Raw genomic sequence first — 26,570 nt, 5'->3', positions numbered from 1 at the left:
GTGCCCATTTTTAACTGCCTCCTACACCAACTCAGAAGCTAGGATATGCATGTTATTACCAGATTTGGATAGAAAACACTCTGAATTTTCTAAAACTGTTTGAATGGTGTCTGTAAGTATAACAAAACTCATATGGCAGGCAAAAACCTGAGAAAAAATTATAATTTTGTGGCTGTACTATTTTTTTTTTGTCATTGTTATTAGATACCACAGTGAGAAAGGATTCATTTCGCAACTCCTACTGCTTCCACTAGATGTCAACGATCTTTATAAAGTGGTTTGAAGCGTCTATGATGAACAGAGACCGGATGACAAGGAAGAGAAGTTGACCTCCCTGGGATGTCGTCACTTCATTATTGGCTGCACCTGCGTAATCATGTGATGCGATACGTTTTTCAAAGACGTTTTTCAAGACACAGGAGAGGTCGGGTTGAAACATTACTGATGTTTCACGTTAAAAATGGCTCTAAAGATTGATGCTAAACAACGTTTGACATGTTTGAACGAATGTAAATAGATTCTTTTTTTTACTTTTCGCCGTGACTCCCCCCCCCCCCCCCCCCCCCCCGCGCTACTTTTTAGTAGCCTACCGAAGCGCTAACAACTTGGAGTTATTGGGACATCAATTATGAACTTTGTTGAAAGAAACCACATTTGCAGTGGACCTGGGATGCCTGGAATTGCCAATGGATGAAGATAATCAAAGGTAAGGGAATATTGACAATAGTAATTTTGATATTACATGGTTACAAGATGGTGCTAACCTGTATAGCCTAGCCTATTGTTCTTAGCACAGCACCCGGTTTATTGCAAATTGTGATTTCCCAGTAAAGTTATTTTGAAATCTGGCATTGCAGTAGCATTTACGAAATGTTAAACTATGAATATTTGAATGACAATATTATAATTTACCAATGTTATCGAATAGTAATTTTGTGATTTGTAACGTTGTTCACCGGAAGCATTTGAGAGAAAAAAAAAATCTGATTTTCACCGCTTCGGTAAAATGCTGTTTTTGGATATAAATATGAACTTGATGGAACAAAAAATGCATGTATTGTGTAACATAATGTCTTAGGAGTGTCATCTGAGGAAGATTGTCAAAGGTTGGTGCATAATTCTAGCTGGTTATCCGCTTATGGTGACGCCTGTCTTTGAATTGACAAAACATTACACACAGCTATTTTCAATGTACTCTCCTAACATAACCTAACTTTATGCTTTCGCCGTAAAGCCTCTTTGAAATCGGACAATGTGGTTGGATTTAGGAGATGTTTATCTTTCAAATTGTGAGAAATAGTTGATTGTTTGAGAAATTGAAATTATTAGATTCTTGCAGTTTTGAATTTCCCGCCATGGTCTCTTGACAATGAATCCCTATACCGGGATAAGATCCCCAACAGGTTTTAAGGAAATCACTAATATTATGGACACATTAGAAATAGTGGATATTTGGAGACTAAAAAATCCCGACCTAGTGAGATATACATGGAGGAGACTTAATCAAGCTAGTCATATTGACTACTTTCTTGTCTCTTTCTCTCTTGCATCAAAGGTTTAAAAAGTTTCAATAGGAGACAGAATGCGATCATCTTCTAATTGGCCTTCACATAACTCTTATAGAATATCCACGTGGACGGGGATATTGGAAATTTAATCAAAGTTTACTGGAGGACAACTTATTTTTAACTAAGACAAAATCATGTATAACTGAATAATTCCAGTATAATATAGGAACAGCAAATCCACTTATTGTTTGGGATACCTTGACATGTACCTTCAGAGGTCATTCAATTCCATATTCATAAATAACAAAAAAGCAGTTTCTGGCTAAAGAGACAGATGTTCAGATGTTTTCTTTTCCATTTCATCCTCTCCCACCGAATGAAGATTACGGTAAGGAATTCTTTCCAAATAATACAAAAAATGGAAAATTAACAAATGTACAGAAAGATCAGTGCGAAGGCCAAATTACAGAGGAATAACTTTTTGAGGCTATTAAATCCTTTCAGTCTGGAAAAACCCTAGGGCATGAGGCATACCGGAAGAGGTATATCAAGCCTTTTTTGATATGCTAAAAGCTCCATTGTTAGATTGTTGTAACTACTCCTATAGAAATGGTAGTACAGTGGGGGAAAAAAGTATTTGATCCCCTGCTGATTTTGTACATTTGCCCACTGATAAAGAAAGGATCAGTCTATAATTTTAATGGTAGGTTTATTTGAACAGTGAGAGACAGAATAACAACAAAAATATCAAGAAAAACGCATATCAAAAATGTTATAAATTGATTTGCATTACAAGACCATCACCAAGCAGCTTGGTGAGAAGGTGACAACATTTGGTGCGATTATTCACAAATGGAAGAAACACAAAACGAACTGTCAATATCCCTCGGCCTGGGGCTCCATGCAAGATCTCACCTCGTGGGGTTGCAATGATCATGAGAACGGTAAGGAATCAGCCCAGAACTACACGGGAGGATCTTGTCAATGATCTCAAAGCAGCTGGGACCATAGTCACCATGAAAACAATTGGTAACACACTACGCCGTGAAGGACTGAAATCCTGCAGCGCCCGCAAGGTCCCCCTGCTCAAGAATTCATATACATGCCCGTCTGAAGTTTGCCAATGAACATCTGAATGATTCAGAGGACAACTGGTGAAAGTGTTGTGGTCAGATGAGACCAAAATGGAGCTCTTTGGCATCAACTCAACTCGCCGTGTTTGGAGGAGGAGGAATGTTGCCTATGACCCTAAGAACACCATCTCCACCGTCAAACATGGAGGTGGAAACATTATGCTTTGGGGGTGTTTTTCTGCTAAGGGGACAGGACAACTTCACCGCATCAAAGGGACGATGGACGGCGCCATGTACCATCAAATCTTGGGTGAGAACATCCTTCCCTCAGCCAGGGCATTGAAAATGGGTCGTGGATGGGTATTCCAGCATGACAATGACCCAAAACACACGGCCAAGGCAACAAAGGAGTGGCTCAAGAAGAAGCACATTAACCTGTTGGGTCTAGGGGGCAGCATTTGCACGTCTGGATAAAAAAAATGTACCCGATTTAATCTGGTTACTAATCCTACCCAGTAACTAGAATATGCATATACTTATTATATATGGATAGAAAACACTCTAAAGTTTCCAAAACTGTTTGAATGGTGTCTGTGAGTATAACAGAACTCATTTGGCAGGCAAAACCCTGAGACATTTTCTGACAGGAAGTGGATACCTGATGTGTTGTATTGACTTTAAACCTATCCCATTGAAAAACACAGGGGTTTAGGAATATTTTGGCACTTCCTATTGCTTCCACTAGATGTCACCAGCCTTTACAAAGTGTTTTGAGTCTTCTGGAGGGAGATCTGACCGAACAAGAGCCATGGAACGATGATGTCCCATTAGACACCTGGCGCGCGAGTTCATGTTGGGTACCCTCGTTCCAATACGTTATAAAAGAGTATGCATTCGTCCACCTTGAATATTATTCATGTTCTGGTTAAAAAAGGCCCTAATGATTTATGCTATACAACGTTTGACATGTTTGAACGAACGGAAATATATTTTTTCCCCTCGTTCATGACGAGAAGTCCGGCTGGCTTACATCATGTGCTAACGAGACGGAGATTTTTGGACATAAATGATGAGCTTTTTTGAACAAAACTACATTCGTTATGGACCTGTGATACCTGGAAGTGACATCTGATGAAGAGAATCAAAGGTAATGGATTATTTACATAGTATTTTCGATTTTAGATCTCCCCAACATGACGTCTAGTCTGTATCGCAACGCGTATTTTTCTGGGCGCAGTGCTCAGATTATTGCAAAGTGTGATTTCCCAGTAAGGTTATTTTTAAATCTGGCAAGTTGATTGAGTTCAAGAGATGTAAATCTATAATTCTTTAAATGACAATATAATATTTTACCAATGTTTTCTAATTTTAATTATTTAATTTGTTACGCTGACTTGACTGCCGGTTATTGGAGGGAAACGATTTCCTCAACATCAATGCCATAGTAAAACGCTGTTTTTGGATATAAATATGAACTTGATAGAACTAAAAATGCATGCATTGTCTAACATAATGTCCTAGGAGTGTCATCTGATGGAGATTGTAAAAGGTTAGTGCATCATTTTAGCTGGTTTTATGGTTTTGGTGACCCTGTCTTTGACTTGACAAAACATTACACACAACTCTTGTAAATGTACTGTCCTAACATACTCTAAATTTATGCTTTCGCCGTAAAACCTTTTTGAAATCGTAAAACGTGGTTAGATTAAGGAGATGTTTATCTTTCAAATGGTGTAAAATAGTTGTATTTTTGAAAAATTTGAATTTTGACATTTATTTGGATTCAAATTTGCCGCTCTTGAAATGCACCTGCTGTTGATGGAGTGCACCACGGGTGGCACGCTAGCGTCCCACCTAGCCCCAAGGTCCTGGAGAGGCCTAGCCAGTCTCCAGACCTTAATCCCATAGAAAATCTGTGGAGGGAGCTGAAGGTTCGAGTTGCCAAACGTCAGCCTCGAAACCTTAATGACCTGGAGAAGATCTGCAAAGAGGAGTGGGACAAAATCCCTCCTGAGGTTTGTGCAAACCTGGTGGCCAACTACAAAAAACGTCTGCCCTCTGTGATTCCCAACAAGGGTTTTACCACCAAGTACTAAGTCATGTTTTGCAGAGGGGTCAAATACTTATTTCCCTCATTATAATGCAAATCATTTTATAACATTTTTGACATGCGTTTTTCTGGATTTTTTTGTTGTTATTCTGTCTCTCACTGTTCAAATAAACCTACCATTAAAATTATAGACTGATCATTTCTTTGTAAGTGGGCAAACGAACAAAATCAGCAGGGGATCAAATACTTTCCCCCCCCCCACTGTATGTCAGGTAATCAGCAGGAAGGTCTGATTTCACTATTATTAAAATGGAAAACATAAAGATCCAGTCTATCTAAAAAACTGGAGGCCCCTTACACTTCAATGTTGTGATGCAAAAATACTAGTGAAATGATAGCACTCTGAATTAAAAGGGTTTTTACCAGGTATTGTTCATCCTGATCAGACTGGTTTTTGACATGGATGATACATTGGAGATAATATATGACATCTACTAGAAATAATAGAATATATAATAACATCTAAGAAGCCAGGCCTGGTATTTATAGCGGATTTTGAAAAGGCATTTGATAAAGTCAGACTCTTATTTATAAATGCCTGGATTTTTTCAATTTCAGTGATTCTCTTATAAAATGGTTCAAAGTAATGTATAGCAACCCCAGGTGTAAAATAGTAAATAGCGGCTACTTCTCAGAGAGTTTTGAATTGCCAAGAGGAGTTAAACAAGGGTGTCCGCTGTCACCATATCTATTCGTTATGGCCATCGAAATGCTAGTTATTAAAATCAGATCCAATAACAACATTAGAGGATTAGAAATCCAAGGCTTAAAAATAAAAGTGTCCATGTATCCCGATGACTCAAATTTTATATTAAGTAAGCAAGCTAGATCCCTGCAATGTCTCATTGAATATCTAGATAACTTTTCTGGATTCTCTAGACTAAAACCCAATTAAGATAAGTGTACAATATTACATATTGGATTTTTTTTAAATACAAATTTTACATTACCCTGCAGTTTACCTCTAAAATGGGCTGATGGTGAAGCAGACATACTTGGTTTTCATATCACAAAATATATAAATATGCTCTCTACAATGAATTTCAATAGAAAACATGTAAAAATAGACAAGATTCTGCAACCATGGAGAGGTAAATACCTGTCTATTTATGGAACAAATTGCCCTGATTAACTCCTTAGTCATATCTCAGTTTATTCACTTATTATTATTCACTGCCTACTCCTGATGATTCGTTTTTCAAATCATATGAACAAAACATATTTCATTTTATCTAGGACGCTAAACCAGCCAAAATAAAGTGTTCCTATCTGTAAAATGAATATGAATTGGGTGGGTTGAGATTATTATATATAAAAGCACTAAACCTCTCTCTAAAAGCTTCACTTATTCAATAGTTTTACTTGAATCCTGTATGCTTCTCAAGTAGATTACTAAGAAAAGCTCATCCATTGTTTAAAAATTGTCTTTTTGCTTTTGTGCAGATTGCCATGTCTAATTTTCGATTAATTGAAAATGATTATTTTTTCAAAGTATCTCTCTTTTTCAAACAAGCATTGCAGAGCTGGCTACAATTTCAATTTCATCCCCCTGAAAAGATATAACAAATATTACAGCAAATATTATGGCTGAACTCAAATGTGCTGGTTGATAAATTACCTGTATTTATGGGAAAAATGTTTGAAAAGGGTATTTTGTTCTTAAATTATATTGTAAATTGGAATGGTAGAGTTATGTCTTTCATGGAGTTATCAGATTTATCAGTTATCTTCCTGCTTAATCCAAGTGTACTACCAATTGATTACAGCATTACCCCAAAAATAGAGGAGGCAGGTGGCAGCGGGAATAGGTAGGAAACTGGTCTGTCAGCCCAATATAAAGGATCACATCTCGCAGAGGAATAAAAATAGCATAAATAGGAAATTATACCAGTTTCATTTAAGGACCAGTATGTTGACAACTGTGCCATACAGATTGCAAAATAGTTGGGAAGAGATTTTTTGATGTACCGATTCCATGGTACAGGGTATATGAGTTTATATATAAAATGACGCAAGATTCAAGACTTTGTGCTTTTCAGCTAAAATTATTATATAGAATTCTTGCCACCAACAAAATGTTGAATATTTGGGGCATATAATCATCAAAGCTCTGCAGATTTTGTTGTGAGGATACAGAATCAATAGACCATTTATTTTGGTATTGCCCTCAGGTAGCCTGTTTCTGGTCTCAGGTTCAGGAATGGCTGAAAATGCATGACATTGATCTAAAATTTACCCTAGAAATAGTACTGTTATGAGATCATGAGAGATCAGGTCAGACAATTACTAATACTCTTAGTAAAAGTAATTATCTTCATCTTGCAATCTGTGGATTCTGTTCGACTAGATAGATTGAAGCTGTACGTTAAACATCACAGCATTGTTGAAAGATATATGTTGCGTAGAAATCCGAAGAGGGTGGCCAGCAGAGATATGTGGGATGGGATGAGGGAAGCTGAGGTTTGGGATGTGGAATTTGAGACAAGTGGGAGTGGAGTTGCTGGGCAGGATATAGAATGATGGTCAAAGATAAAGTAAATAATAAAGTCAAAATAAAACATAATCAAAAGTAAGTTTGAATGACACTGAGGGGCAGTGTTTTTACAGCTAATGCCAGTTTGCCTGAGGCTGATGCCATGCAGGTGTTTGTACACATACATGTACACACACACTCATTCAAATACACACATACACGGACACACACATATGTGCAGTGGCAAGAAAAAGTATGTGAACCCTTTGGAATTACCTGGATTTCTGCTTAAGTTATAAAATGTGATCTGTATTTCTGTATTGGTTATAAAATGTCATCTGATCTTCATCTAAGTCACAAAAATAGACAAACAGTTTGCTTAAACTAATAACACAAACAATGATATGTTTTCATGTCTTATTGAACACACCGTGTAAACATTCACAGTGTAGGGTGAAAAAGTATGTGAACCCTTGGATTTCATAACTGGTTGACCCTCCTTTGGCAGCAATCAACTCAACCAAACGTTGTCTGTAGCTGCAGACCAGACCTGCACAATGGTCAGGAGGAATTTTGGACCATTCATCTTCACAAAACTGTTTCAGTTCAGCAATATTCTTAGGGTGTCTGGTGTGAACCGCTCTCGAGGTCCTGCCACAGTATTTTAAATCGGGTTGAGGTCAGGACTCTGACTGGCCCACTCCAGAAGGCGTCTTTTCTTCTGTTGAAGCCATTCTGTTGTTGATTTACTTCTGTGTTTTGCGTCGTTGTCCTGTTGCATCACCCAACTTCTGTTGAGCTTCAATTGGTGGACAGATAGCCAAACATTCTCCTGCAAAATGTCTTGATAAACTTGGGAATTTATTTTTCTGTCGACGATAGCAAGCTGTCCAGGCCCTGAGGCAGCAAAGCAGCCCCAAACCATGATGCTCCTTCCACCATACTTTACAGTTGGGATGAGGTTTTGATGTTGGTGTGCTGTGTCTTTTTTTCTCCACACATAGTGTTGTGTGTTCCTTCCAGACAAACTCACCCTAATTTTAATCTGTCCTGAGAATATTTTGCCAGAATTGCTTTGGAACATCCAGGTGCTCCTTTGCGAACTTCAGACGTGTAGCAATGTTTTTTTTGGACAGCAGTGGCTTCTTCCGTGGTGTCCTCCCATGAACACCATTCTTGTTTAGTGTGTTACGTATCATAGACTCGTCAACAGAGATGTTAGCATGTTCCAGAGAATTCTGTAAGTCTTTAGCTGACACTCTAGGGTTCTTCTTAACCTCATTGAGCATTCTGTACTGTGCTCTTGCAGTCATCTTTGCAGGACGGCCACTCCTAGGGAGAGTAGAAACAGTGCTGAACTTTCTCCATTTATAGACCATTTGTCTTACCGTGGACTGCTGAACATCAAGGCTTTTAGAGATACTGTTTTAACCCCCTAGAGTTACATAACAAAAAAAGACTCATCAAAATCTGTCAGTTTAAGCAAGAGATATCAAGGTTTTTTGTATTTGATGCTTCCAAATCCACTGCATTCGCCAGGCGGCAAACCTAGAGTGGTGTTTGTCAGACCATGAGGCATCCCAAAAAACATCTCTAGCGTTCAAACGGTTGGACCTACAAAGTATTATGACCACTCTGTGGAAAGGGAGACTCACGAACACGATGGCATTTTGCTTTAAGATACCCACAAGTGTCATAGGACTCGTCTGAAGGTAACCAGTATAGGTTTAAAAAAACAAATGAAAGTATGAAGGTAGTTTTGTGCCTACCCAAAAAAGGGGTTAAATACTGTATGTGTAAAAAAGATTTAGGACAGATACTTCAAAACCTTGTTTCTTAAGTAAAAATGTTTTACTGTCCTTTTTGAAATTATGAATGTGTTATTCAATGCATTTCTATGGGCTTTAGTAGTAAAGGCCTAAATCAATATTTTATCAAACAATTTTGTAGAACCCTTTCTACAAAGGGTTCTATATGGAACCCAAAATGGTTCTACCTGGAACCAAAAATGGCTCTACTTGGAACCAAAAAAGGGTTCTCCTTTGGGGACAGCCGAAGAACCCTTTGGAACCCTTTTTTCTAAGAGTGTAGAATCAACACTCAGATATAACACTCTTTTTACCCGAGAGCTGAGATTTTAACACTTACAAATTTGTTGTGTGGGGATTTGAACTTGCAACCTTTTGCAAGTTCAAGAGTTTGGCACTATTGAAGAGATTGGCACTGTTGACTCCTATAAACTTGGGAGTTATAGTGGACAATAAACTGAACAGGAAGGAGAATTCTCAGAGTATCTACAAAAAAGCCCAATTCAGAATGCACTTTTTAAACACTATTATTACACACAGAGTCCATGCAAGTGACTTGTTATGCAAATGTTTTCTCCTGGACTTATTTATGCTTGCCATAACAGAGGTTGAATAATTGACTCAAGACATTTCAGCTTTGCATTTTTCATTAATTTGTAAGCATTTCAAAAAACATTATTCCACTTTGACATTATGGGGTATTGTGTGTAGGCCAGTGACATAACATTGCAATTGAATCCGTTTCAAATTCAGGTAACACAACAAAATGTGAAAAAGGTCAACAGGTGTGAACATGTTCTGAAGACACTGTATGGTAATAAAGGGTTTACTTTTAATTCAAACACAATCACTAAGGCAGTAACTTGGTGAAGGCTACATGACTAAAAGTTATTGAATGCAACAATAATGTCTTTGTCACTAACAAACACAATCATGGGTGATTATATCTCACATTCACTTGAAAGGCATGCTGGGAAATATGCAAATACAGCTTTACAACCTTTAATGATAAACCCGCTCCCAACTCGAATAAAGTGTTCATTTAAGTTGTAATTTGCAACACCCAGTTTGTGAACACTTTGAAAAGTGTTAGGTTAATACTATTTCGGTGGGTCACATACAGTATAATGTCTAAGAAAGTGTTGAATTTAATACTGTCGGTCTTAAATTTCTGATCTCAAATTTGATGTTCAGACCATTTATGCACACTTTAAATCAAGTGTTGTTTAGTACTTCTATTTTGATGTTGGTTTTGTCTGAAAATCTGACAATTATTGACTTCATTCTGGGCCACTTTTAGTAAAGTGCAGAAACAGATTGTTGCCAATAAATCTGAGGCCAATCTCTGTTATGCCAACAGACGTGGTGTCAGTTTTTATTATATATATATTTTTTTATTGAATATCCAAAACATACAATATACTTGCAGTTAAAGCCGCTGAACAACTACACCACACCAGTCATCCAACAGACTCCTATTTAGAGCGACACACAGAACCATCCATGGTCAATACCCTGCTCAAGGGCACGTCGACAGATCTCCAACAGGGCCCCAAAAAATATATAAAATGAATTCCATTCCCCACCCCCATCCCTCAACCATCCGAGACCCCTACCAAAGTCACCCCCCAAGAACAATTTATATATATATATATATATATATATATATATATATATATATATATATATATATATATATATATATATATATAAAATTAATTCCATTCCCCACCCCCACCCCCATCCCTCAACCATCCGAGACCCCTACCAAAGTCACCCCCCAAGAACAATTTTATATATATATATAAAATTAATTCCATTCCCCACCCCCAAGAACCCCCCCAGAACAATGTTTATATATATAAAATGAATTCCATTCCCCACCCCCAAGAACCCCCCCAGAACAATTTTCATATATTGTGGCAAAGAAGGGGGTCGAGTGATAAATGGCAGATATGTGAGGGCAGAACTAATAAACGGGCTCTGCCCGATCACTAAAATGGCCACCCCGATCAGAACTACAGATCACAAAATGTCCGACTGCCAAAACTACAATTCCCAGAAGCAAGGGGAACCCTCAGAAGGTGGAGCCGACCCACAGATAAAAGGTCAAGAAAAACCAGGAAGAGAGAGAGAGGGCGGGAAGGATCTATGAACCATAGAGAAAGATACAATCTACATTGGCTGGATTTACCGTGTACGAGCTGGACTGTTTTGGACTTACCTGTTGGCGTTTAGACCTGGACCTACCGAGAACCAGATTTGTGTACCGAACCCTGCTATCCTTGACCTTACCTGTGGCCTGGGTGGACCAGGACAGCGAAACAAACACACAGGTACTGTCATGTTCGAAAGAACTTTCATTCTGGGCTGACTTTGGTGACAGTTTCCCACTTAATTTGTGACAAACGCTCCTAACTTTGAAGAGGTTTGCCACACGTGGTGGAGAGTGTGGGCACTGGATTAACCATACCGCTGGTTAGGTAGAAAAATAAAATAAAAAAAAAGTTTAGTTAGCACTCCAAAGGGGAGTCAGGTTATTTATTTATTTTTTTGGCTTTGTTTGGTTAGGACAGTTTTTTCAGGAAAATGAGTATGGAGGGAGACATACAGGCCCTGTTACAAGCGGCGGCCGCCCAACAAGAGGCAACTAGAGCTCAACAAATAGCTCATCAGGATGCAATGCGAATGTATCAGGACACGTTACAGGTCCAGCACCGCACCAACCAGCTGCTCAGAGAAGAGCAAGAGAGAAACACCCGGGAGTTAAGAGAAGGCCTAAAGGGGCTAGCGGACCCCAGGCTCAGTTACCAGCTGCAAATACCCAAAGGTATTTTCATTTTTCTTCAAAAAATGACAGCGCAGGATGATGTGGAAGCATACCTTACCACCTTCGAAAGGACGGCAGAGAGGGAGAAGTGGCCGAAAGAAGAATGGGCAGGGCTTCTGGCACCATACCTGGCAGGGGACGCTCAAAAATCATATTTCGACTTGATTCACCTGGCACGGAAATGGTTGCGACCGGAGACCCGTTCGTCCGCCGAGGTCGTCGAGACCATCGTACTCAACCAGTTTCAGCGAGGTCTACCCCAAGAAGTGCGACGATGGGTTGGCCAGAACGAGGTACTTTCCGCCGACCATCTCGTGGGCCTGGTTGAACGGTATTGTACGGCACGAACAGCTGAGCAGGCGCAGGAGGAAAGATTCCCATTCCCCAGGCCTGGGCGAACCAGCGGACAGGGTAAGACTGTCCCAACAGGGGAAGGGGGAGGATAGCAGCGTGGGGCCATGAGGAAAGAATCAGAATCGGGCCGAGACACTAAGGGAAAAACCGGAAACCGGGACTGGGGGTCAAGGAGGTCTCCCCCCCGGAACCCTATTATCTGTTACAATTGTAATCGACCGGGACATATTGCAGCCTACTGCCCTATTAAAAAAGAGCCAATGCAATGTAACCTCGGTGAAAAAGAAGATGAGATATGGTATGCATGTCCCATGGTAACCACTGTACTTGAAAGATCAAGAAACAAACATATGTGCAGGGTGAAGGTTGAAGGGAAGGAGGTGGAAGCACTACTGGATTCCGGCAGTATGCTAACCCTGGTCGTTGCAAACCTAGTGCCGACGCATAAACTGGATACAAGTCAGGATATCAGTGTTACGTGCATTCATGGGGATACCTGTCTGTACCCCACAGCATTAGTGAGCATACAAACAGAGGACGGTCTGCTGGATTATGAGGTCGGCGTGGTCCCAAAGATGCCATATGATGTAATATTGGGTAGATACTTTCCTAACTTTGCGAAGTTAGGTCAAAAGAACGGCATATTTGAGAAGCCAACAACCCTGACCAAGCAGGAAGAAGCATGGGGCCTTCAACCAAGGCCAAGAAAAGAGGTCTCCCAGGGGCCAATCTCACAGGTACTAGTAAGGGAGGATGAGGATGAAGTGGCAAACCTCGTTGATAATGAACAGCCCAGTACTAGTGGGGCTGGGGTCGATCTGAATCCAGAGGACGACTATCTAGAACCAGCAGACCTGGCAGGGTCCATGACTAATTTCGGGACAGCCCAACACCAGGATCCAACCCTGCAGCAAGCCAGAGCAGACGTGCAGGTCGTAGATGGTACTCCCATAAATGATAGGATGATGCCTAATAGTTTTCCCCACTTCATCATGAAAAATGGTTTGGTGTACAGTCTCAAAAATAGGGGTTGATGTGGTGGAACAGTTGTTGGTCCCCACCCGGTACAGGAAGACAGTACTGGATCTAGCTCATGGGTACATTCTGGGTGGACACCTTGGTATCGATAAAACCCAAGACCGGATTGTAAGGAGGTTTTACTGGCCAGGAATTCAGGCTGAAGTGGCTCGGCATTGTGGAGAGTGCCCGGAGTGCCAGGTAACAGCTCCCCGACCAGCGTTTAGAAGCCCGTTAGTGCCACTCCCCATAATCGAAACGCCATTTGAGAGGATAGCGATGGACATAGTGGGCCCACTACCCAAATCTGCCAGAGGGCACCAATACATTCTGGTCATTCTAGATTATGCCACTCGCTACCCAGAAGCCATTCCCCTTCGGACAATGGCTTCCAAAAATATCGCCAAGGAACTAGTGCTATTGTTCACCAGGGTTGGGGTCCCAAAGGAGATCCTTACTGACCCCTTTATGTCCCGCCTTATGGCGGACCTTTGTAAATTGTGGCAGGTGAAACAGTTGAGAACATCGGTTTACCATCCACAGATGGACGGGCTGGTTGAGAGATTCAACCGGACCCTGAAGTCAATGCTCAGGAAGGTTATCGACAAGGATGGGAAAAACTGGGATTGCATGTTGCCATATCTGATGTTTGCCATTAGAGAGGTTCCTCAAGCCTCGCTGGGTTTTTCTCCCTTCGAGCTGGTATATGGGAGGCACCCCCGGGGAATCTTAGACATCGCCCGGGAAACCTGGGAACACCAATCCACCCCGTATACTAGTGTCATAGAGCACGTCACGGCAATGCAAAACAGGATAGCCACAGTCATGCCCATCGTCAGAGAGCACATGAGACAAGCACAAGAGCACCAGCGGCACACTTATAACCGGCAGGCTACCCTGAGGGAATTTCAACTGGGAGATAAGGTGTTAGTGCTGATCCCCACGGTAGTGCAAACTACTAGCCACATGGAAAAATGGTTTGTTTTGGTGTACAGTACTGGAGAGAATAGGAGAAGTTAATTATTGGCTCCAACAGCCATGTCGACGGCCCCAGGAACAGATCTATCACATAAACCTGTTAAAAGCATGGAGAGAGAGAGAAACACTAATGGTCACGTACCCCACACACACTCAGGAGACAGCTGAAGTAAATATTTCACCTACTTTGTCCCCAGCACAAGTACAGGAAGTAAAGACCCTGATCCAGAAAAACAGAGATGTGTTTTCAGAAGTACCTGGCCGAACTGAGGTTACAGCTCATGATATCGTTTCCCTACCAGGGAGAAAAGTGAGCATGAGGCCATATCGGGTACCCGAGGCTCGACAGGCAGCGATTAGAGCAGAGACGGAGAAAATGTTGACAGCTGGAGTGATCGAAGAGTCACATAGTGAGTGGTCTAGCCCAATTGTGATGGTCTCCAAGCCCGATGGGTCTTTGCGGTTCTGTAACTACTTTCGGAAGGTAAATGAAATCTCCAAGTTTGATGCCTACCCCATGCCCAGAGTAGACGAACTACTGGAGAAAATTGGTAAAGCTCGGTACATTACGACCCTGGACCTGACAAAAGGGTACTGGCAAATTCCTCTGACCCCCAGGGCCAAAGAAAAGACAGCCTTTGCAACCCCTGACGGTTTGTTTCAATACACCGTCATGCCATTCGGCCTACACGGGCCCCCAGCCACCTTTCAACGGCTCATGGACAAGGTCCTAAAACCGCACCAAACATACGCCGCAGCTTATTTAGATGACGTGGGGATCTACAGCCCAGATTGGGAATCCCACTTACCCCGGGTACAGGCGGTGTTAGACGCCCTTAGAAAGGCAGGGCTCACGGCGAACCCTGCCAAGTGTTATGTGGGGTTAGAGGAAACGGAGTATCTGGGATACACAGTGGGAAGAGGATTAATCAAACCCCAACGTAAGAAGGTGGAGGCAATTAGAGAATGGCCGAAACCAGTAAATAAGAAGCAGGTTCGAGCCTTCCTAGGGCTGACCGGGTACTACCGGAAGTTCATCCCAAGTTATGCCACAGTGGCCGCCCCACTCACCGACATGACTAGAGCCAGAGGGCCAAACATGGTCAAGTGGGATGAAAGGGCCACCAAAGCATTTAGGACATTACAGGAGGCCCTCTGCTGTAATCCAGTGCTGGTGGAACCAGACTTTGAGAGAGAGTTTGTGGTTCAGACGGATGCTTCAGAGGTCGGCTTGGGAGCAGTGCTGTCCCAAGAGGTAGAAGGGGTGGAACACCCCATCCTGTTTTTAAGCAGGAAGCTGGAACCACGGGAAACCAACTACTCAGTTGTTGAGAAAGAGGCGCTGGCAGTAAAGTGGGCTCTGGAAAGCCTGAAATACTACCTGCTGGGGCGTCACTTCACCCTCATCAGTGACCATGCACCACTCACCTGGATGCATAGGGCTAAAGAGAAGAACGCTCGGGTGATGCGGTGGTTTTTGAGTCTCCAACCATTTCACTTTGACTTGAAACACAGAGCAGGAAAGGAAATGGGAAATGTGGATGGGTTATCCCGCATGCACGCATCTTTTGCTGCGGTAGCCCGACCTAGGGGGTCGGATCTAGGGGGGGAGATGAGTGGCAAAGAAGGGGGTCGAGTGATAAATGGCAGATATGTGAGGGCAGAACTAATAAACGGGCTCTGCCCGATCACTAAAATGGCCACCCCGATCAGAACTACAGATCACAAAATGTCCGACTGCCAAAACTACAATTCCCAGAAGCAAGGGGAACCCTCAGAAGGTGGAGCCGACCCATAGATAAAAGGTCAAGAAAAACCAGGAAGAGAGAGAGAGGGCGGGAAGGATCTATGAACCATAGAGAAAGAGACAATCTACATTGGCTGGATTTACAGTGTACGAGCTGGACTGTTTTGGACTTACCTGTTGGCGTTTAGACCTGGACCTACCGAGAACCAGATTTGTGTACCGAACCCTGCTATCCTTGACCTTACCTGCGGCCTGGGTGGACCAGGACAGCGAAACAAACACACAGGTACTGTCATGTTCGAAATAACTTTCATTCTGGGCTGACTTTGGTGACAGTTTCCCACTTAATTTGTGACAAACGCTCCTAACTTTGAAGAGGTTTGCCACAATATATATAAAATGAATTCCATTCCCCACCCCCACCCCTCAACCATCCGAGACCCCTACCAAAGTCACCCCCCAAGAACAATTTTTTATATATATAAAATGAATTCCATTCCCCACCCCCAAGAACCCCCCCCCCACAATGCACCAACAACCAAGAAAATGAACCCATGGGAAAAAAGACAAAAGAAAAATAGAAAACAACAATGCAAAAAAACAAAGGACCTCAAGGACAACTAAAATCATAACAGCAAGGTCAACTGTATATGTTTGAGTGCATGTCTGGCACTATTTACAGTGGCAAGAAAAAGTATGTGAACCCTTTGGAATTACCTGGTTTTCTGCATAAATTATTCATAACATGATCTTCATCTTAGTCACAACAATAGACAAACACAGTGTGCTTAACCTCTATGGGCTAGGTGGGACGCTTGCGTCCCACCTACGTAACAGCCACTTGCAGCCTGTGGCGCGATTTTCAAAACCTTAAAAATCCTATTACTTCAATTTCTCAAACATATGACTATTTTACAGCTATTTAAAGACAAGACTCTCGTTAATCTAACCACACTGTCCGATTTCAAAAAGGCTTTACAACGAAAGCAAAACATTAGATTATGTCAGCAGAGTACCAAGCCAGAAATAATCAGACACCCATTTTTCAAGCCAGCATATAATGTCACCAAAACCCAGAAGACAGCTAAATGCAGCACTCACCTTTGATGATCTTCATCAGATGACAACCCTAGGACATTATGTTATACAATACATGCATGTTTTGTTCAATCAAGTTCATATTTATATCAAAAACCAGCTTTTTACATTAGCATGTGACGTTCAGAACTAGCATACCCCCCGCAAACTTCCGGGGAATTCGCTAACATTTTACTAAATTACTCACGATAAACGTTCACAAAAAGCATAACAATTATTTTAAGAATTATAGATACAGACCTCCTCTATGCACTCGATATGTCCGATTTTAAAATAGCTTTTTGGTGAAAGCACATTTTGCAATATTCTAAGTACATAGCCCAGGCATCACGGGCTCGCTATTTAGACACCCGGCAAGTTTAGCACTCACCATAATCATATTTACTATTATAAAAGTTTGATTACCTTTTGTTGTCTTCGTCAGAATGCACACCCAGGACTGCTACTTCAATAACAAATGTTGGTTTGGTCCAAAATAATCCATCGTTATATCCAAATAGCGGCGTTTTGTTCGTGCGTTCCAGACACTATCCGAAATGGTAAAGAAGTGTCGCGCGCATGGCGCAATTCGTGACAATAAAATTCTAAATATTCCATTACCGTACTTCGAAGCATGTCAACCGCTGTTTAAAATCAATTTTTACGCCATTTTTCTCGTAGAAAAGCGATAATATTCCGACAGGGAATCTCCTTTTCGGCAAACAGAGGAAAAAAATCACAAAGGCGGGGGCGGTCGGGTCACGCGCATAAGCCCAGAGTCCCTTGATCGGCCACTTGAGAAAGGCGATAATGTGTTTCAGCCTGGGGCTGGAATGACGACATTCTGTTTTTTCCCGGGCTCTGAGCGCCTATGGACGACGTGGGAAGTGTCACGTTAGAGCAGAGATCCTTAGTAAAAGATAGAGATGGAAAAGAAGTTCAAGAAATGGTCAGACAGGCCACTTCCTGTAAAGGAATCTCTCAGGTTTTGACCTGCCATTTGAGTTCTGTTATACTCACAGACACCATTCAAACAGTTTTAGAAACTTTAGGGTGTTTTCTATCCATATGTAATAAGTATATGCATATTCTAGTTACTGGGTAGGAGTGGTAACCAGATTAAATCGGGTATGTTTTTTATCCAGCCGTGTCAATACTGCCCCCTAGCCATAACAGGTTAACCTCTACAGGATTGGTGGGTCCCCCTCGGGACGGTTGAGCTAACGTAGGCTAATGCGATTAGCATGAGGTTGTAGGTAACAAAAACCTTTCCCAGGACATAGACATATCTGATATTGGCAGAAAGCTTAAATTCTTGTTAATCTATCTGCACTGTCCAATTTACAGTAGCTATTACAGTGAAATAATACCATGCTATTGTTTGAGGAGAGTGCACAGTTTTGAACTTGAAAAGTTATTCATAAACCAATTAGGCGTATTTGGGCAGTCTTGATACAACATTTTGAACAGAAATGCAATGGTTCATTGGATCAGTCTAAAACTTTACACATACACTGCTGCCATCTAGTGGGTAAAATCTAAATTGCGTCTGGACTGGTATAATACATTATGGCCTTTCTCTTGCAATTCAAAGATGATGGTACAAAACAAATACAAAAAACACGTTTTTTTCTTTGTTTTATCTTTTACCAGATCTAATGTGTTATATTTTCCTACATTCATTTCACATTTCCACAAACTTCAAAGTGCTTCCTTTCAAATGGTATCAAGAATATGCATATCCTTGCTTCAGATCCTGAGCTACATTCATTTTAGGCGAAGATTTGGGAAAAAGGGTCCGATCCTAAAGAAGCTCAGATCTTATTTGTTTTTTTGGCTTTGCATGTTTTACAGCAGTGTAGTGGCTAGTGTGTTGTGTTATGCCATTGTGTACTGGAAGGGAAACTTAGAGAAGGAGGACATACTTTTTTGGACAAAACCATAAAGAAAGCAAGAGTCAATGCATGGCATGTTCATAAAAAGTATGCAATCTAAAACACATGATCATGGACAATGCCGCACACCCACTCCACAGCACTCTAATGCAACACAGTAGGAACTTCAGTAACAGGTTCATCCTGCCCAAAATATCCAGAGAGGTTCAGTAGGTAATTTTTACTCACAGCCATGATGCTTTTTAATGAGTGTAAATTACTCATTTATGATGCCTTTTTAATGAGTGTTGTTGATGCTGTTTCCCAGGAGGATAGACAACCATTTCCTACCTATATTTTATGGCTATTAAAATGCAGCTGTTTTATGTGTCGTATTATGTATTTTATCATGTGTTTGTCACTGATACAGGTATTGTCTTTGTAATTTTATTGATTAATGCTGAAGTGATAAAACAATTTCCCAAGTTAGGATTAATAAAGTAATACTCTATTCTTGGGTCAGGAGTGCATTGATGTTTCTGCAGTGTCATAAGGTACATATTTACTACCAACAACATGCACTGAGTGTACAAGATATTAGGAATACTTTCCTAATATTGAGTTGCACCACCTTTGCCCTCAGAACAGCCTCAATTTGTCAGGGCTTGGACTCTACAAGGTGTCGAAAGCGTTCCACGGGTATGCTGACCCATGTTGACTCCAATGCATCCCAGTTGTGCCAAGTTGGCTGGATGTCCTTTGGGTGGTGGACCATTCTTGAAACACACAGGAAACTGGTAAGCATGAAAAACCCAGCAGCGTTTCAGTTCTTGACACATTCAAACCAGTGTGCCAAGCATCTACTACCATACCCATTCAAAGCCACATCAATATTTTGTCTTGCCCATTCAACCTCTGAATGGCACACATACACAATACATGTCTCAATTGTCTCAAGGCTTAAAAATCCTTCTTTAACCTGTTTCCTCCTCTTCATATACACTGAATGAAATAGAGGCTTTAACAAGTGACATCAATAAGGGATCATAGCTTTCACCTTGATTCACCTGGTCAATCTATGTCATGGAAGGATAAGGTGTTCCTAATGTTTTTTTACACTCAGTGGATCTCCACACAGTCTATAAATGAGAGGAAACAGGCCTAATGAGCAGCATTTCATGGCATAAAAGAAAACATGGTGAAGAGAGGAAAAACAGGATGGTTATTCATAACCATCACAGCAGTAAAGAACCCTTCCTGATATGCAAATAACAATTTGGTGAAAATGGTTACACATATACCCCTCACCCCTGACAAAGAACCTCTCAAGATTTTATTTCAAAGAGTGTACTTATCTTAAATATACGGTTGAAGTCATAAGTTTACATACACTTAGGTTGGAGTCATTAAAACTCGTTTTTCAACCACTTCACACATTTCTTGTTAACAAACTATAGTTTTGGCAAGTCAGTTAAGACATCTACTTTGTGCATGACACAAGTCATTTTTCCAACAATTGTTTACAGACAGATTAGTTCGCATATAATTCACTGTATAACAATTCCAATGGGTCAGAAGTTTACATACACTAAGTTGACTGTGCTTTTAAACAGCTTGGAAAATTCCAGAAAATTATGTCATGGCTTTAGAAGTTTCTGATAGGCTAATTGACATCATTTGAGTCAATTGGAGGTGTACCTGTGGATGTATTTCAAGGCCTACCTTCAAACTCAGTGCCTCTTTGCTTGACATCATGGGAAAATCAAAAGAAATCTGCCAAGACCTCAGAAAAACAATTGTAGACCTCCACAAGTCTGGTTCATCCTTGGGAGCAATTTCCAAATGCCGGAAGGTACCACGTTCATCTGTACAAACAATAGTACGCAAGTATAAACACCATGGGACCACGCAGCCGTCATACCGCTCAGGAAGGAGACGCGTTCTGTCTCCTAGAGATGAACGTACTTTGGTGCGAAAAGTGCAAATCAATCCCAGAACAACAGCAAAGGACCTTGTGAAGATGCTGGAGGAAATGGGTAAAAAAGTATCTATATCCACAGTAAAACGAGTCCTATATCGACATGACCGTTCTGCCCCTGAACAAGGCAGTTAACCCACTGTTCCTAGGCCGTCATTGAAAATAAGAACTTGTTCTAAATTGACTTGCCTAGTTAAATAAAGGTAAAATATATATATTTTTTAAATAACCTGAAAGATCGCTCATCCAAGGAAAAAGCCACTGCTCCAAAACAACCATAAAAAAGCCAGACTACGGTTTGCATCTGCACATGGGGACAAAGATCGTACTTTTGGAGAAATGTCCTCTGGTCTGATGAAACAAAAATAGAACTGTTTGGCAATAATGACCATTGTTATGTTTGGAGGAAAAAGGGGGATGCTTGCAAGCCGAAGAACACCATCCCAACCGTGAAGCACGGGAGTGGCAGCATCATGTTGTGGGGGTGCTTTGCTGCAAGAGGGACTGGTGCACCTCACAAAATAGATGGCATCACGAGGATGGAAAATTATGTGGATATATTGAAGCAACATCTCAAGACATCAGTCAGGAAGTTAAAGCTTGGTCGCAAATGGGTCTTCCAAATTGACAATGACCCCAAGCATACTTCCAAAGTTCTGGCAAAATGGCTTAAGGACACAAAGTCAAGGTCTTTGAGTGGCCATCACAAAGCTCTGACCTCAATCCTATAGAAAATATGTGGGCAGAACTGGAAAAGCATGTGCAAGCAAGGAGGCCTATAAACCTGACTCAGTGACACCAGCTCTGTCAGGAGGAATGGGCCAAAATTCACCTAACTTATTGTGGGAAGCTTGTGGAAGGCTACCCGAAACGTTTTACCCATGTTAAACAATTTAAAGGCAATGCTACCAAATACTAATTGAGTGTATGTAAACTTCTGACCCACTGGGAATGTGATGAAAGAAATAAAAGCTGAAATAAATAATTCTCTCTACTATTATTCTGACATTTCACATTCTTAAATTAAAGTGGTGATCCTAACTGACCTAAAACAGGGCATTTTTTCCCGGATTAAATGTCAGGAATTGTGAAAAACTGAGTTTAAAGGTATTTGGCTTAGGTGTATGTAAATTTCCGACTTCAACTCTATATGAACGTCAAAGTAGAATACAATAAGAAAGGCTGGTTCTTTATCTCACCTTTTGAAGCTGCAGGCCGCACTGAGGCCTGGGGCAGGATTTAGACATCCGCCCAGAGGAGTTGATTCCGCACTCCCTCAGGTTCCAGCTCTCAGAGAATTGCATATGTAGCTTTTCCCTGTGTCTCCTGCAGATGGGAGAGAGGCCATACCGAGTTTAATACAAAGCCCCACCTTCAGCTTTCATGATCCTCAGATACTGTAGGCCTACTCTACAGTATATTGCTCTGGGTTAGAGCTTTGTGTCCCTGGCTCTTGTACACTGATCCACTGTCTTTGAGCTGCATTCACGTCTTACAGGTGCCTCGTCACTGCTTGATGAGATTCTGTTGTCCAGATAATCCAGATAATCCAGCACACAGTCACAGGGTGCAATTAAAATGTGTGTAATAATTTTTATTGAACTGTTAACACTGCTTTAAACGGCACCCCTTTTGCTACATGGTGAATGTTGTCAATAACTATGGTAATTTTCATCCTGTTCATTCCACCCATGACAAGGCTCAATTATTTTGCAGCCATGTTAAATCATTTGTAATCAAGCAGCCACTGGATTATAGTGGTGGACGCTTTGAGGCAAACCCTTCAATGTTACAAAGCCAGTAATGGCCGTTACACACATTGTAATAATTGCGGAGAGCCAGGGTAGGGGCGAAGGAAAGGTGCTCGGAGTGGAGAGGAAGAAGCAGTATTTTCAAAGTGAAGGTTTAATCAAAGTGATGTTGCATAAAACTTCTGTTAGGCACACAGGCATTTGTTTACACCGTGCTGTGAAATTTGAATGCTGATTGGTTAAAACTGCATTCCAGCCGGTGTCTATTCCACAAGTTACCACCGGCTAAATCTATGACGTTAAAATACCTATTTACTTTGTTCCATCTGACTGCTCAATCCACTCTCTCATCAGCCCAACCAAGCAATTTATAAACTTGATCTCCACTATAAAAAGCATCTAGACATTATCTTACATTTCTTTTAGACTAACATTTTGTTTTCAACAGCGGAGATTTGTATAAACCTTGTTCTCTGTCTCTCTGACATTTGCAACATTGTTTCAATATTCAAATTCTATCTCCAGCTGTCCTATAGTAATTAAGGTGTTGGAAGTTGGGCAGGCAGAGTTTCTCAGCTCAGCCAGGCATAATTTTTATGGATGTATACAAATAAATGTAAATTAAAAAAAGGTCAAACAAAATGAAGTGCAGCTAGTTTTCAATTTTTCCAGCTTCAGTTTGAAGCAATTGTGTTAGCTGTGTTTATTGACTAGCTCCTGCTCTGAACAACAGCACCTCATTAGCTCATTGTTATGGATGTATTCAAGTAAAGTCACTAGAAAACAGCTTAGACAAATGCAAATGCAGCTAACCGATAGAACGAATGACCAGCCGGCTTGGGTAGCAACCCTAGATTTGTAACCCTAGACTATATCTTATGGAAAGATGAATTAGTATGAATAAATTCCTCAAAATAACGTTTTTAATGAAAATGTCAATCATTATCATCATTTGAATATGTTGGTATCCCATTGATAAGATCCAACCTCATGCAAATTTCAGCAATGCGACTTTATGATAACCTGGTAGACAGCTTAAGCAGCTTAACAGTAACTGTGCTGGATAGGCTACCACTTAAATGCTGTTGTGCATGCTGTTCGGAAGAAAATCCCATGATGGGAGATTTTGGTGATAAAGTAGTGGCAGGTAGTGAGCGATGTGAATTGACAGAAAGAGACAGACACTGGTTTGAAACCTTTTTTGGTTTCAAACTGCACTTGTCAGCAGTTTACAAACCATGAAGGCATAAAAAATATATATATACAGAAAAACTCAGATATAATGCATCAGAATTTACCTATGGTTATTGTTGAGGATGAGTACATCACTTTGATTAAACGTACATTTCAAAACACTAGAATGCTCTCTTTTGTCATATTTCTAAGTACAGCATCAATGAACTGGAGCCTAAGGCTGCAGTTACACAACACAACTTGCACACAATTTTAGTTGTAGTTGGAGGTTGCATGTGCCATAATCTCAAGCAATTTTTCTGCTACATGAAGCAACTCAAATAAAATTGCACGCAAAAGCCAATCAAAGTGAAGCTGCTTCTGTCATATTGTTTGAGTATCCTAAACGAACCCCATGTCATATGCTGCAGTACATAGTGATTTTACAAATGATTTGTTTATCCAACCGTTCGTTATTGTTAGAGGATTGATTTAGACAAAATGCTGGCTGCACAGTTTAGCTAGAAACAACGAAATTGCCAACCAATGTACCCTCAAATTTTTTTCAGGACTGAGCAAATTTCAGGCCTGCTGAGCACAAACTTGAACATTGTGAAAATTCTGTGCAAATTCCAGTGCACGTTTACTGTGAACACAGGCTGTCCCTGCTTCTACAGTTTTAACAGTCTACTGTGGCTATTTGATCATAATGAATGCTTACCATCAAAAACATTGGAGAAAATGCATCCCATAACATTTTGAGCCTACAGTGGTAGCCAATGTGTGGCGTTCAATTTGGCCTACATTCCATGAGACTATTTAAATAGAAAACCTGTTTATCCACTTGTTCTTCAGACAGGGTGACTGAAAATGTTGTTGTGTTGTTTGAAGCAAGAAACTACTTTACAAAATAAAATGCATTATTATTCTGATACCATTATTACAGAGAATCAAATGAATTATGCTACCCTCTGCCTATTGGCAAAGCTTATTCAAGCATGTCTCAAAATACAACACTGCCCCTTTAAGACAAAAAAAAAGCTTTTTACCTGACTTTCTTTTCAAAGATGTCTAGAAATGTATATGTTTTGTGCTCTTGTATGAAGCATTCACTCCCCTATTACTTACTACAAATGATCTATAACTGGGCTAATAACTCACCAGCTAGCAAAGGATAGGAACAAAATGTGCACATTTGGCAACTCTCGCTTTGATCTCGAAACAAGTGCATCTACTCATGACTGCTCATGTCGTAAACACAGTCCAGTTCAAAGTAAATGGCACAGATCCATATATGGCAATGGTCTATTTGCATATAGGCCTACTCCAATTCTGATTGTTTATTCTGCACCGATCTGTGTAGAGTACGGGCTGAGTAGTGCGTGTCAATCCAATATAATTCTACTCCGATGCATTCTGCCTAGTACAACATCTCTTGCATAGTTCGTTTTGTATCGGTATGTTGCATTGAAAGTGGCTAATATTGCGCTGATTCGATCACAATTTCCACAGTAAAGGAAAACGTTGATAGTGTTAACCAACTATTTTCTGAGTGAAGATCACCTTGACTCAAAATGCAAGCCGAGATCTACCTCTCAGATTTATTTTTAACATGACTTAAAAGTAATCTCTCTCTAGTCATAGTTTTAAACGTTTTGAAATCTCACAGTATCAACTTTGCTGTAGCTTTCTTTTATGCCTGCTACTTTACTGCAGACACGGTCATTTAACTATAAAAAACTGAAATATTACATGTACATAAGTATTCAGACCCTTTACTCAGCATCTTTCAAAAATGTTGTTGCTTTGTCATTATGGGGTATTGTGTGTAGACTGATGAGGAAAACAATGAATTTAATCCAATTTTAGAATGAGGCTGCAACGTAACAAAATGTGGGAAAAAATCAAGGGGTCTGAATATTTTCCTAATGCACTGTATATATATGTCACGTCCTGACCAGTATAAGGGTTATTTGTTATTGTAGTTTGGTCAGGACGTGGCAGAGGGTATTTGTTTTATGTGGTTCGGGGTGGTGGTTTATTTAGTAGGGCGTTTGATTTATTATTTCCGGGTTTTTGGGTTATGTTCTTTCTGGTTTGTTGTATGTCTATGTTTAGGTTGATGGGGGGTTGGACTCTCAATTGGAGGCAGGTGCTTTCTCGTTGCCTCTGATTGAGAGTCCTATATATGGGTAATTGTTTGGTTTAGTGTTGTGGAAGATTGTCTCTTGTTTTGTGTGTCTATACCTGACAAGACTGTTTTGTTGATCGTCCGTTCTTTTGTTTGTTATTTTGGTGTTCTTTTTTAGTTAAAATAAACTACAAGATGAGCATCCACATTCCTGCTGCGTTTTGGTCCTCCATTCCAGACGACATCCGTGACAGAATCTCCCACCACAAACGGACCAAGCAGCGGAGGAAGGAGCAACAGGTGGACTGTAAGGAGCAAGGGGAATTTGGTGAGGACCGGGAATGCTACCGGGGTACACGACTGGCGAGGAAACTGGAGAGGCAGCCCCAAGATTTTTTTTGGGGGGGCACACGGACAGATCGGCGGAGCCGAGGATGGAACCAGAGCTAGTCGGGGTAAAATTGGAGGTGAGAGTAACAGAGACAATAAAGGAATTGATGGGAAAATTGGAGGAGAAAAGGATGAGAGAGCTACTGTGTTGGTGTATTAGGCACGACATTCGCCCTACAGAGCGTGTCCTAATAATATCACCTGAGTTAGCGTTCATTACTAGTCCTGAGGTGCGTGCTAGCTGTCTGGTGAGGATAGTACCAGCACCACGCACCACGCCTCCAGTTTGTCAGCCCAG

At 40.9% G+C, this 26,570-nt stretch overlaps 1 protein-coding gene across 1 annotated transcript in view; it reads right to left on the bottom strand.

The window, feature by feature from the left end:
* The window catches only part of LOC106579414 (pro-neuregulin-3, membrane-bound isoform), a 442,960-nt gene that overhangs the window by 24,258 nt on the left and 392,132 nt on the right, over nt 1-26,570 (bottom strand). Inside the window, exon 6 of the mRNA XM_045702613.2 lies at nt 22,027-22,153. Within this exon, the coding sequence (XP_045558569.2) occupies nt 22,027-22,153 (127 nt within the window). The remainder of the gene's footprint in view (nt 1-22,026; nt 22,154-26,570) is intronic.

Source organism: Salmo salar, chromosome 19, assembly GCF_965601325.2.
Source record: "Salmo salar chromosome 19, fSalSal1, whole genome shotgun sequence".
Taxonomy (NCBI): domain Eukaryota; kingdom Metazoa; phylum Chordata; class Actinopteri; order Salmoniformes; family Salmonidae; genus Salmo; species Salmo salar.
Note: the sequence above shows the minus strand (reverse complement) of the source record. Positions and strands in the feature narration are given on the sequence as shown.